General features: G+C 44.5%; 1 protein-coding gene across 2 annotated transcripts; it reads left to right on the top strand.

Moving 5' to 3' along the window:
* The first annotated feature begins 3,091 nt into the window (after positions 1 to 3,091).
* On the top strand, positions 3,092 to 11,985 carry UPK3A (uroplakin 3A). Of its 2 annotated transcripts, XM_024100405.3 has the most exons (6): positions 3,092 to 3,266; positions 4,120 to 4,275; positions 8,836 to 9,115; positions 9,899 to 9,981; positions 10,587 to 10,719; positions 11,793 to 11,985. In XM_024100405.3, the coding sequence occupies exons 1-6, from the start codon at positions 3,212 to 3,214 to the stop codon at positions 11,890 to 11,892; spliced, it is 807 nt and encodes a 268-aa protein (XP_023956173.2). In that variant the 5' UTR covers positions 3,092 to 3,211; the 3' UTR covers positions 11,893 to 11,985. The 2 variants fall into 2 exon arrangements, with proteins under 2 accessions (XP_023956173.2, XP_065426059.1); XM_065569987.1 differs by lacking the exons at positions 3,092 to 3,266; positions 4,120 to 4,275 and adding an exon at positions 8,466 to 8,616.
* The last annotated feature ends 626 nt before the right edge of the window (positions 11,986 to 12,611 follow it).

A 12,611-nucleotide genomic window follows, 5' to 3' on the forward strand; every position in this document is an offset into this window, starting at 1 on the left:
ATGAAAATGTGCTGGGTCATCATTCGAGACTGTTATAACATGAAATATGTGGCAGAATGCAGCTAAAATAGAACGGGGGACATACAATTCTCCCCCAAGGAGTTCAGTCACAAATTTAATTAACACATTATTTTTTTAACGCGCATCATCAGCATGGAAGCATGTCCTCTTGAAAGGTGGTCGAAGCATGAAGGGGCCTACGAATGTTTAGCACATCTGGCACGTAAATACCTTGCAAAAGTGCCATGCAAATACCTGTTCTCACTTTCTGGTGACATTGTAAATAAGAAGTGGGCAGCATTATCTCCTGTAAATGAAAACAAACTTGTCTGTCTTAGCGATTGGTTGAACAAGAAGTAGGACTGAGTGGACTTGTAGGCTCTGAAGTTTGACACTGTTTTGTTTTTGAGTGAAGTTATGTAACAAAAAAAATCTACATTTGTAAGTTGCACTTTCACGACAAAGAGATTGCACTACAGTACTTGCATGAGGTGAATTGAAAAATACTATTTCTTATATCATTTTTACAGTGCAAATATTTGTAATAAACAATATACAATTTTATTTCAATTACAACACAGAATACTATATGAAAATATAGAAACACATCCAAAATAGTTAATAAATTTCAATTGGTATTCTATTGTTTAACAGAGTGATTAAAACTGCAATGAATCGCAATTAATATTTTTGAGTAAATCGTGTGAGTTAACTGTGATTAATCGACAGCCCTAGTCAAAATAAATACGGGTCAAATTCTGTTCTCAGTTACATCAATATAAACCCATACTAACTGCCTTCCATGATGTTATTGTGGACTTATGTCAGTGTAAATGAGGATGAAATCTAGCCCTAACTTAGGGTTCCTCTATTGGCACAGATAGATAAGAAGTTTCAAAATTATGATGTAGCTGAGACTGCTCCTTGTACTATTTTTCTACCTCTGTTTCGGATACATTGAAACATGAAATAATTTTGAAATAATACAATATACACAATAATGTTCTCATTGTGAATGGCTGTTCAGCTACACTGAAAGATTAGATGACTTCATACTAAATTAAACCTGAATAAATCTGAATAAATAAATCTCTCTGTATTTCTCCTTATGAAAAATAATGAATAAGGCCCCAGTCCTGAAAACACTTACACAGGTGCTTAACTGCTTAATCAATGGAACTGCTCATGGTAGTAAAATTAAATACCTGTATAAGTCTTTGCAGGATCAGGGCCTGAGGAACAGATACCACAATCCTCACTCAGGCAGAATTCCCACTGCAGGATTCAGCTGTTTGATCATTACAAATCAAAGCAAATTATTATTTTAAAACTGAAATTAATAGGAAGACTTTTTCTGGGCCTTAATTTGTTGATTTTTGTTTTACTTTTATTCTTATCTGATTTTTTGTTAAAATGCAGGAAAATGTACGGTGGGGAATAATCATGCAGTGATAATGGATTGCATGAGATGAAATAGAGGATTTTTCATCTCTGTTTTCCTCGATTTCCTCACTTAATTGTTTGGAGATTGTGCAAATAATGTGTCTGACTCCACACTCCTGAGCTTATCAAAACTCACACTGGGAGTTTTACCTGAGTGAGGAATTTGAGATCAGCTCTAACAGGGCTAGTTGTTTAAGAAAGCACTGGCTTGACTAAAGGATGAAGGGAACCTGAGGTTCAGTAAACTCTGTTTCTGCTGAATATTCAGATTTTTTTTCATTTTTGGCCTTCTTCCCTATGCATCGTATGTATTGCCTTATGTTATGCATTAATGGACAAAAATGCTCTTTAGCAGGTCAGTAAAAAGGTTGTGCAAACAAACCTCCCAGTGCAAATGTTATCAAATAGCATCACAGAAAATAGAAATCAGAGGGATGAATTCTTTTCTGGTTTATCGCTATTGACTTCAATGGAGCTGTTCCAACACAGAATACATTACTGTGTTGTAAGAAACACTGGGACTGAGTCTGATCACACAGACACCAATGTAAATTAGGAATAACTCCCTGTAGTCAGTGGAGTTATACTGTACCCTTGTAACAGTGGTGTGAGAGGAGATTCAAACCTAATACATTTAAACTGATGTATAAAATGCGATACAGAATGAGACACATAGGAGGAGGAAGCTACATTATAACCGTTTGATTACAATTTCACAGAGTTTTTAGGGGCAAGTGGTTTATCCTAAAAAAGTACAATTAGGGAGATAAAGTTGGATCATAATGATAGTGGTATAAATCTGTACTAACTGCAATTGCTTCAAGAATAATTTGGCCCACTTATGCTGTAAATTTTTTTAGGGAACTGGGATGGTTCTTTTGCCTTGTTTTGTTTATTTTAAAATATGGGATTATCAGCTCCATGGTCAGAGCTGGAACCCCATATATCATCAATGACAGCAGTACATAATGAGGAAGGCCCACAATCTTCCCACTTCAATAATTCAATAAAACAAGTCCAATTCTCTCACGCTGGTTTGCCATTGGTGCAATTCCATTGACTTCAGTGAATTTACCTCTGATTCACATTAGTATAACAGGAATCAGATCCATTGTGTTTTTTATACAAGATAACCCCAAGAAGCAAAATTCAGAGCTCAGTTTTGACCCCTAAATTCATGGCTGGATAAATTCAGAATTTGGCTTCAGACAGGACCATTTCAAAAATTAGATCAGAATCAGGATTCAAATAATCAGTCCCCCCCACCCCATTTGGGCTTCTTTTAAGGTTTACCTCTAACCCACACCCTCATACAAATGATCTCAGCCCCCTTTCCCAGCAAGTGTGAAAGGGAAACAGTGGGGCAGGACCAAAGCCATTTAAAGGGATGATGGAAACACATTGCAGCTGCACCTGTGGGAGATGGACTGTGCCTCTCTCCACGCCTTAAGAGATGATGTTGGGCAGGGACAGTGCCTCTATCCCCTGCTTCACCTGCAGCCTAGATACACTTGTGTGTGCTGGGGGGGAGAGAGAAGGAATGCAATAGGAGACAGGGATTGCAAAGCCAACTGCTGATTGGCTGGAGGGAGAGGCTGTCGGGTTAGTTAGGGCACAACACTGCAGGTTACTTACTGGCAGGTGAGAAGATTCAGGTGTGCTCAATTCAAGCACAGAGGATACAAAGCAACGAGCTGTTGCAGTGATTTTTGGTCAACAGCTATCCTCTAGCATAGTTTTTGTGGGGGATTCTCTACAGTGCCTGAGCATGCAGGGCCATTGGGTTGTGCTAGCTCTTTGCTGGCTGGGGCAGCTGTGTGTGGGTAAGTGGTATCTGTCTGCCTGTGATCTCTCCCATTGAGATTCAAGTTCTCCTCACTTTCTGGTCTGTGATCACAAACAATGAACTGTTTTTATTTCCCCTGTCTTAATTTAAAGGCTTTAGATGTTTTTCCCCTACCCACCGAGTTTTGGGGGCAGAGCGGGGATGATTAGGGATTGCAAATCTGTATTTAAATGGCTTTGCTTCAAGCAATAGCAGTCCCAAGCAAACCGAGTCTTGTCTTTGTTCTAAGTTGGTCCAGTGTTTGAAGTAGTAGGGAAACTGGGGGGTGGGGCTGAGAAGTGTCACCAGACTCTGTCTTGAGCATAAAGCTTTTTGCAGGGGTTGTTGCTTATACTGCTCTGAAAGACTTGGAGATGGGGTGAGGTGTGGGCGTCTAGCACTAATCCCTACTTGCGTGTGCTTGTGCTCTCTCTCCTTTTTTTTTAAGACAATATTTTTAGCATTGCTCTATTCTCAAACTACTTTTTTTTTTCTTTTTTCCTCTAAGTCAGGAGACCTAGAGAATGAATGCACCCTCCTCTGTCCCTCTACTCAGGACTTGCTGAAATTGCTCTCTAGTCCACTTGAGGATATAATAGATTTGCCCCTGAGTTCCTTGCTAGCACTAACTGTATCCAGAGGTTGCAAGAAGTGACTGTATTGCTTGTGGCTTTGTTCTCTTTCCAGAAAAGAGGGTGGGGTGTGAGAAGGATGGAGCATGGCTCAGAAATATTCCCAGTACAGGGTCCAAACCCACCTCTCATTTGAAATTGTCTTAGATAAACATTGTGGTTATATCTGACGGGGCAACTGATTAAATATTACACTTTTCTATTCCCTGTCTCTTCTAGCTCAGAATTTGAGGCCTCAGATTGCAAACCCCAAACTTGCTACAAATAATCCTACCCTTACTACAATTGCTCTAGAGAAACCTTTCTGTGTGTTTGATGATTCACTGTCTCCAGGTAGCTCCTATGTGGTCTACTTGTATGCAATGGCTGACTCTGGTAAGTATCTTGCTTAGGGTTACCATTCGTCCGGATTTACCCGGACATGTCCTCCTTTTTGTGCTAAAAATAGCGTCCGGGGGGAATTTGTAAAGCACTCACAATGTCCGGGATTTCCCCCTCCCCCGGCACAGCAGAGCGAGCGGCTGGGAGGGCTGCAGGAAAGTCCCGGGCTGGACTCCGGAGCAGCTGGAGAGGAGCTCCGCCCTGCATTCTGAGCAAGTGTCTCAGCACAAAGTGCAGCCCTCCCCTTTTGCAACTGGGAGCGGTTTCTGCCATGCAGCGTAGCAAAACGGGAGCGAGAGCACTTTGTGCTGATACAAGGGCAGCTCTCCCCTGCAACCCGGTCCGGACCAGGGACCGGGTTTTGTTGTGCAGGGCCAGGGACCGGGTTTTGTTGTGCTGGGGAGCTTAGCCACGTGTCCGGCTCGCACAGAGCCCAACACCCTGTTCTGAGCAGCAGGGTAAGGGGGGGCAGGAGAAGGGGCAGGGAGGTTCTGGAGGGGGCAGTCAAGAAACGGGGGGGGGGGCTTTTTTGGGGGGAGTGGAGAAAGTTTTGGGCAGTCAGGGTACAGGTAGGGGGTAGGGTCCTGGTGGGCAGTTGGGGGGGGGGGGTCTTAGGAGGGGGCAGTTAGGGGACAAGGAACAGGGAGTCTTAGGTAGGGGGTGGGGTTCTGGAGGGCAGTTAGGAGCAGGGGTCCCAGGAGGGGGCAGTCAGGGGACAAGGAGCGGGGGGGGGTAGGGGGCTGGGAGTTCTGGGGGGGAGCTGTCAGGGGGCAGGAGTGGGGAGAGGGATCGGAGCAGTCAGGGGACAGGGAGCAGAGGGGTTTAGATGGGTTGGGAGTTCGGGGGGGGGCTGTCAGGGGGCAGGAGTGCGGAGAGGGATCAGAGCAGTCAGGGGACAGGGAGCAGAGGGGTTTAGATGGGTTGGGAGTTCTGGGGGGGGGGGCTGTCAGGGGGTGGGGAGTGGTTGGATGGGGCGTGGGAGTCCCAGGGGTCTGTCTGGGGGTGGGGGTGTGGATAAAGGTTGGGGCAGTCAGGGGACAAGAGGCAGGGAGGCTTAGATAGTCCTGGGGGGCAGTTAGGGGCAGGTGTCCCAGGAGGGGGTAGTCAGGGGACAAGGAACGGGGGGAGGGTTGGGAGGTCAGGGGGGGCGGGAAGTGGGAGGGGCAGGGGCGGGGCTAGGGCGGGGCTCCTCCCGTCCTCTTTTTTGCTCGCTGAAATATGGTAACCCTAATCTTGCTTGATTTCCTTTCTCTCCCCTGCCCTCTTTGAAGCTACGTAATGTAATTCTTTAAAACTTGATGGCCTCCACTTCTGCTGGCAGTGTGTGTGACAAGTGTCCACTTGTAATTGGAAGCCAGGGCAAAGAGAACAAGGGCTAAAGTACATCTAGAACGAAAGCTAGATCCACAGAGGGTGTAAAGTGGTATATCTCTACTAGCTGTAATGGAGCCTTGCTGATCTATACCAGTTGACGGTCTGTTCCCTGTTCTCTGCTAGGACTGGTCTTAACAAAAACTTTAGCTCTAGCACTTCAGCATGATCACAATGAAGTTGGCTGACGTTATATTGACTATGGCTGACTGGTCAGCATAGACAAGAACCAAGCATGTTCACTATTGTCAGCTAGTCAGGGGTGCTCTAACTGTGCTAATGTTGCACATGACTGGTCCTTGTCTATTCTGATCAATTTAGCATCAGTTGAGTTAACTGGACTGCTCAAACATGAGTACACTTTCTAATGAAGGAAAAAGATGAGGCGACTTCCTAGTGAGGGTAGTAAAAAGGAAGCTTAGATTGCTGCTGCTTCTAGCTTTGCTGTTTAAAGGATGCAAACTGTATGGGCAGTCAATTTAGCAACACTTGAGTGCTAAGTGGACTTCAGCAGAGCCAAGCTAATATCAGGAGGCTCGAGTCTAGGCAAAGAAGGATGAGCCTTCAAAGAGTGTATTTTGGTTTCAAATAATAGGCTCAACTAAGCCATGTAACAACTCAGCAGCTACTGACACGGCTATAGTTGCTACAAGATTTTTCTCTCCTCAAGTCAGAGACAGGAAATGAGACCTTGTGTAAGTCTGGCAGTAACAAACTAATAGCACAGGAAATTCAATTAGCTGACAGGCACATCCCTACTTCCCATGACTAAAGAACCTCAACTCTGACTAAATCCTTAAGATAACTCCTGCAAAAGACTCAACTGTCTGAGTACCTGTGAATGTGCTAGTATTCTGGGATGTCTTGGGGCTTGTCTACACTGGTACTTTACAGCACTGCAACTTTCTCGCTCAGGGGTGTGAAAAAACACACCCCTGAGCGCTGCAAGTTTCAGCGCTGTAAAGTGCCAGTGTAGACAGTGCACCAGCGCTGGTAGCTATTTCCCTTGGGGGGGTGTGTGGTTTTTTTTATAGCGCTGCTCTCTCCCAGCGCTATGCCGCAACTACACAGTCACATTAAAGTGATGCTGCGGCAGTGCTAATGAAGACATGCCCTTAGTACTGAAACACAGCTGTTTCTCATAATGGCTCCAGGAAGTGCACTATCTGTAGAAGTTTTTATAAAGACTTTCCTGATATCTGGCTTGTCTCAAAATATTCCACCTTGAAAGCCATCTGTTATGAAACTCCTCTCAAACTACTTTCTGTTCTACATACTGTAAATTCCATAGCATGCACTCCATAAATAAAACACATGCACAGATACAAAGGAAGAACTTATGCTTGGAGGAATTGCATTCAGCCATTGAAATGAGGAAACATTCCCTGACTACTTGTTGAACTAGGACATTTTCTTTAAAGTTTGTCTCTGCCTTAGAAAACAGCATATTTCATCATGCTAAGATACCCCACAGGGTGAGGGGAGGCATTACTGACATGGAATTAACTTCCTCAGAACCTTGTGTACATTGTATAGTCCTGTCTAGCCTGGGAGTACTTGGCTTATTCCCTGCTATCAAAGGAACATGCTCTGCCTTTATAATGTGCAGAGATCCTCTACTGAATGTTTGAGAAGGTAACCCCACTAGATGTGAGGCTTTATGCTAACTTGATCAGTTGTTACTAATGTCTGACACATGAATTTTTTTCTTGGATTACACTATAGGGTAGATGAAACTTGCCCATGAACTACCATACTACTACTTCATGGTGACTTGTGGGATGGGAGGGAGGCCTGGATTGGCAAATTTAAATGCATTACCACATATCAAATACTTAAAGCTGGGCCTTAGTGTGGCTGCACTCTCAGTACTGACACTCTCCCTGGTGGGCAGGAGAGGGCTGGGGTGAATAAAGGCCAGACTGTTGCCTTACATTATTTGAAATATTTGGGTGGCAGAGGGTTTGGTTCAGCTGCCTCTCCTTCCTGCAGGGGATAAATCCTGCCCCTGCTCCTTGGTACATTCACCGGTGGGGGTGGGGTGGGACTAGTTACAAAGAGCAGCTGCATGACCTGAGAAGAGGAGCGGTTGCATTCTGTGTCAGAGCCTCAGCACTATGAGGGGAGAGGATGAGGTGGGGTGTTTCCCAAAGATTGACTGGTAAGGAGAAGCTTGGCCCTGGGGTGGGGAGGGATTCTGTTCCATCCTCACATACTGAGCTGTCCGAAGGGGCTGAGAGGCTGTTCCTCAGTTCTTGTGGTGGGGGACACCTACAGAGGCAGGAATGAGAGAGCATTTGTACCCACTAAAAGTGTCAGAGGCTCAAGTAAAAGAGTGTTTGTGGGCATCAGCAGAGCTTGCTGGGTTGGTCCCCACCCCTCCCCCCACAAGCCCCTTCCTGATCGCTGTAGTGTTGACAGCTGTCCCTCTGTGGGCCTCCTGAGAGTCTTGATCTAATGCTAGGAAGGATATACGGAGCCTGTCTTTGTGTGTGAGTGAGAATACCTAGAGCCCTCTTAGAGCAAGGGATTCACCCATCCCCCCCCAACCCAGACGTGGAGCAGAGAGGGCTGGGGTAGCTACACAGACCCAAACACCCAGTGGGAAGGAAGCCTACAGGATCCACTGTTGGCTTGTCACTTGAGGGAGGACCTGGTTTAATTAACTAGCCTTCCAAGCTCCCTCAGGTTTCCCCTGATGTCCCTTTTCAGGCTGTTTGGGAGCAATACACCCTGACAATTTACTCCACTCTGAAGGGGAGCAGCACATAGAGGCACTCCTTCTTTCCCCAGGCTGTCTTGTCAGACAGCTACAGGCATAGGGGAGATAAGAGCACAGGTGCTCCTTACATGCCTTGTGATGGAGGCGAACAAGGCCTCTGAGAGTAAACTGATTCATGGCTTGGCAGGACAGAACCAGTGCTACAGAAAGTGCTCCCCTCCCACTACCAGTGCTGGTCTTGGGTCTGTATCTCTTCTGGCCTCTGCTGTGCCCACTGGTAGTGATGTTGTGGGGGTATGGGGCAAAGGAAATGGTCTGTTGGGCCCCTAAAAGTTAAAATTGAACATGGTGGGTTTGTTTGGGTACTTCCTTTTGACAAAGCTGAGGGTTCAATATTGGTGGGTGGATGGGAAGGGCTCGTGTCACAAATGTTCTACTTAAGTATGCAATCTCTCCTGCAGCAAGCACTGTAAACTCAGCTGTGACTGACAACAGCAGCAAACCTCTCAACACCACTTTCCAAGACACCAACGGAGGACAACTTGGACCTTACAGGGCTGCATTGTTTAATGTGCCCAATTGTGCATCGCCCCCCCTGCTGGCTGATGTTGTAAATGTGAAAAAAGTTTCAGATGTCTTGAAACAATACCTCTTCAGAGTGGGAGACGATGTGACTTGTTTATATGACCCAAACTTCCCCGGTGCCTGTAACCCTCCTCTTGCCGATGATACAACCTACAGGTATAGTTCACAATTCTCTTTTGGATAGGGGTGTCCTTGCACTTGACACTAAGGTTAACTTGGTATAAAATTTACTTGCAAACTGCATTAATTGAACATAGTGAAACTGTTCCTTTCAACTGCAGAAACAGAGCCTCAATGCTCCATTAAGGGTGGCTCTGAGTACAACCAAACGCAAAAATAACCTTCACTGCCCCACCCATGCAACTTACACCCTTCAGTGAGGGTGTGTCTGTTGGGTTGAAACTCAAGTAAATTACTATCTTAAAGTTACAGTGAGATCCCTAAACCTTGTGTCTTAACTGGCTCTTGTAGAAGCCATTGAATGTGTCTGACTCAGTGCCTGTAGAGCTCTTATTCATCTGCTCAAGTATTATCCACCAGCTGGTAACTTGACTGTCTCTTCCATGCTTTCCTGTACCAGGGGAGCCCTGCAACACTCAGTCTTTGGACACCATCCCAGAAATTTACTATAGGTCATACTGAATTTAACTAGGAGACACTATTGTTGGAAGGTTGTCAACAACTGGCACAGTTAACAAGCACACTCAAGAACAAACTGAAAAATCTAATGTGACAGGTGGGAGAGGATTTTGTATTAACTCCCTCTGTTCCCCTCTAAAACCTCTGGACTAGCTAGCCACCCCTTTTATATGTATCTCTGACAAGATATTACCTAGTCTTCCCCTTTTTTTTTTTTTTTTGGCAGCTATTGGATTGGTTTATATGCCAGATTGTCAAAGCCTCTGCTAGAATGATTAACCTGCCTGTCTCTGCTTCCAGGTTTAAGTACCTCTTAGTAGATGTGGTTGCAGGTGTTGTGAAAGACCAAACTCTCTGGTCTGATCCAATGAAAACCAGTAGGGGTAAGTACCAAAAACCAAGGTCAACTGCTCCCTCTTCGGGGAAGAAATAAATATGCTTTAGGACATTTAGTCACTTCCTGCCAAGATGCTGGCTAAAGAAACAAATTCCAGTCCTCTCTGACCCAAAAGCTTTAATGATGCATAACAGTTAAGTGGTGGAGGTAACTCTGGAATACTACTGCTCCCCTGATGCCCTCAGGACAAAAAGCTCAAACATGACAAAGATTGGGGGGGGGGGGAGGGGTTGTGTAGTGGTTTGAGCTTAGGTCTGGATTCTATTTCTGCCTCTGCTGCAGCCACTAGATAAAGAGGCATAGAGAGGTTAAGTGATTTACCTATTTAAAGTGGGTAAATTTCTCTATTACAGGGGTATTTTTGAGGCTTAAATTAATTCTGTAAAGGACTTCAAGATTTCAAATGAAGGATGTTGAAATGCCAAGACCAGCAGTACATAAACTTTAAAAGTAACACCAGATACTGTGGGGGTGGGGAAGGCTTGAGCCATTAACTTCCCTAGTTTATGCTGTCTATAGTCACTTTCTGGTCTCTTGGAACCTCTAAATATGTACAGTAATATTTTTTTTTCTTCATCCCACCTCTCCTAGTAAAACAGGCTTCAACAATTGATACCTGGCCTGGGCGAAGGAGTGGAGGAATGATTGTCATCACCTCAATCTTAAGCACTCTTATGTTCCTTCTAGTTGTTGGATTTCTTGCCTCCATATTCTTCTTTGTCATGTAAGTTACCATTACACTTTGCAGTCTGAGAGCAGAACTAACCACCACCAAGTGTCTAACCCATCAAATGATTGGTCTGACCCCTCATTATGAATGTGTCAAGCTGGGAGTTCTAGCTTCTCAGTTAGTGTAATAAACAAGTGTTGTGAGGGAGACTAAAATCAAGAGTACAGGTATCTCAACCTTCTGATCTGTACCTAAAAGCAGTATCTTCCCCTGATAGGGAGGGTCATGACAACAGACCAAGAAAGCTAGTGACCTGTCCCTTCTACATACTAAATCACTCTGCTTTTTTTGTTTGTTTGTTTGTTTTGTTTTAAACAAACAAACAAAAAACTAGAACCTTGGCCTTAGTGCTCAGCTGACTTAAGTGGGTGCAGCACAATAAGTCATGGAGTTGCACTTGCTTATAGTCTGAATGTGGTCTTGCTATGAGAAAATGGGAATAACTTCGTCTCTTGAACTGGGTACAAGGTTCTAAAGGAAGGCTGGGGAGATCACTTACTGACCTGGAATATAGACCAAATGCTGCACTTGCTAAGGATGGTTACTTGGGCATTGGTTCTTCCTGCTTTCCAAGAGATGCAAATGACTACAACTGTCACTCTGCAATGAATAACAATTTGAGTAAACTCCTGTCAGATTCAGCTTCTGTGAATGGCCTCTTTACTAGTTTTCTCCCCTCTAATAAGTCATCAAGGATCAAACTTAGGCCCTGTGAAGCTTAGAGTTACCTAAAGAGTTCATTCCCCTAACTTACATAGGGGTAGCTTAAAAACCTTGACACGGTCACTGTTTTTCTAATGGGGTGGAGGGGAGAAACTCATTCTTAGAACTGCTGTCTTAAAGTCCTCGTCTTGCTTGCCATGAATCCTGCCTGACTTTTGGACTAAACGGTATAAGATTAAGTCCTAGATGCAATAACTGAAGAGCAAACAATCATCTAAAAAAGATGGGTAGGTTTTTAATCAAGCTTGGTGATAAGTGATGCTTTAATCTTTCCAAATCAGTCATGTGACTGGCCTATAGCTTAAGAAACCCGCATCAGAATTAAAAGCTTTCTCTTTAAGCAGGGCAGAAGGAGAGGCATCCACAGAGACCACACATGAGTCTCAGACTACCCAGCAGGGTGTACCAAGATCTCAGGGTAGCTCTGAGGGAGTGAACCAGTGAGCCTTGAGGGAAAGAAGAGTCCATATCCTGGCTGAACTTCAACTGAACAGCTACAAATGTACTGATATTAAAGAATTGCCCTTTTCTACTGAACGCTGAATAGGTCATTGATTAGATACTCACTCAAGTTCAGTAACTGAAGCCGAATGGCACAGGTGTTCTATACATAGTGTTCTGTCAACTCCTACAGCGCAGCACCACTATCTTTCTTTGGCTGCAGTCACAAATTATGGCAGCAAGTAATCTTGTCATTAAGCTCATGGCACTTCTATCCTACAGTTAACTTGTTTGTGGTCGCATGCTTCCAAAAACAGAGTGGTAGAGAGTTCTGACTCTGGAGTGCAGTTTATCGTCCTCTGTGACTGCCTGGCTTAGTGGGAGGAGAGAGAAAATGACCAAGTGTATTGGTGTGAGCTAGAGTAACATACTGAGAACTTTCAAGTTTACTGGCCTGGGCTAGGGTTATTTAGTACATAATTTATCCTTGTTTATAAGTTAGAAGCTAAATAAATTCTAAAGCTGAGCTCAACCTTTGATTCTTATTTAGCTTCTTTTACCTACATGAGAATGTGATGTAGGTAAGGAAAGGCTTCATATTGAGAAGGGTACTTAACAGTGTATGCAGTCTAATAAAGGCTTGATAGCAGCTGGCCTCTGATCTGGCATCAGCAAATTTCTCAGCTCTGCACTGCCCCCACACCCTTCCTTCCATGGTTGGT

Source organism: Chrysemys picta, chromosome 1, assembly GCF_011386835.1.
Source record: "Chrysemys picta bellii isolate R12L10 chromosome 1, ASM1138683v2, whole genome shotgun sequence".
Classification (NCBI taxonomy): domain Eukaryota; kingdom Metazoa; phylum Chordata; order Testudines; family Emydidae; genus Chrysemys; species Chrysemys picta.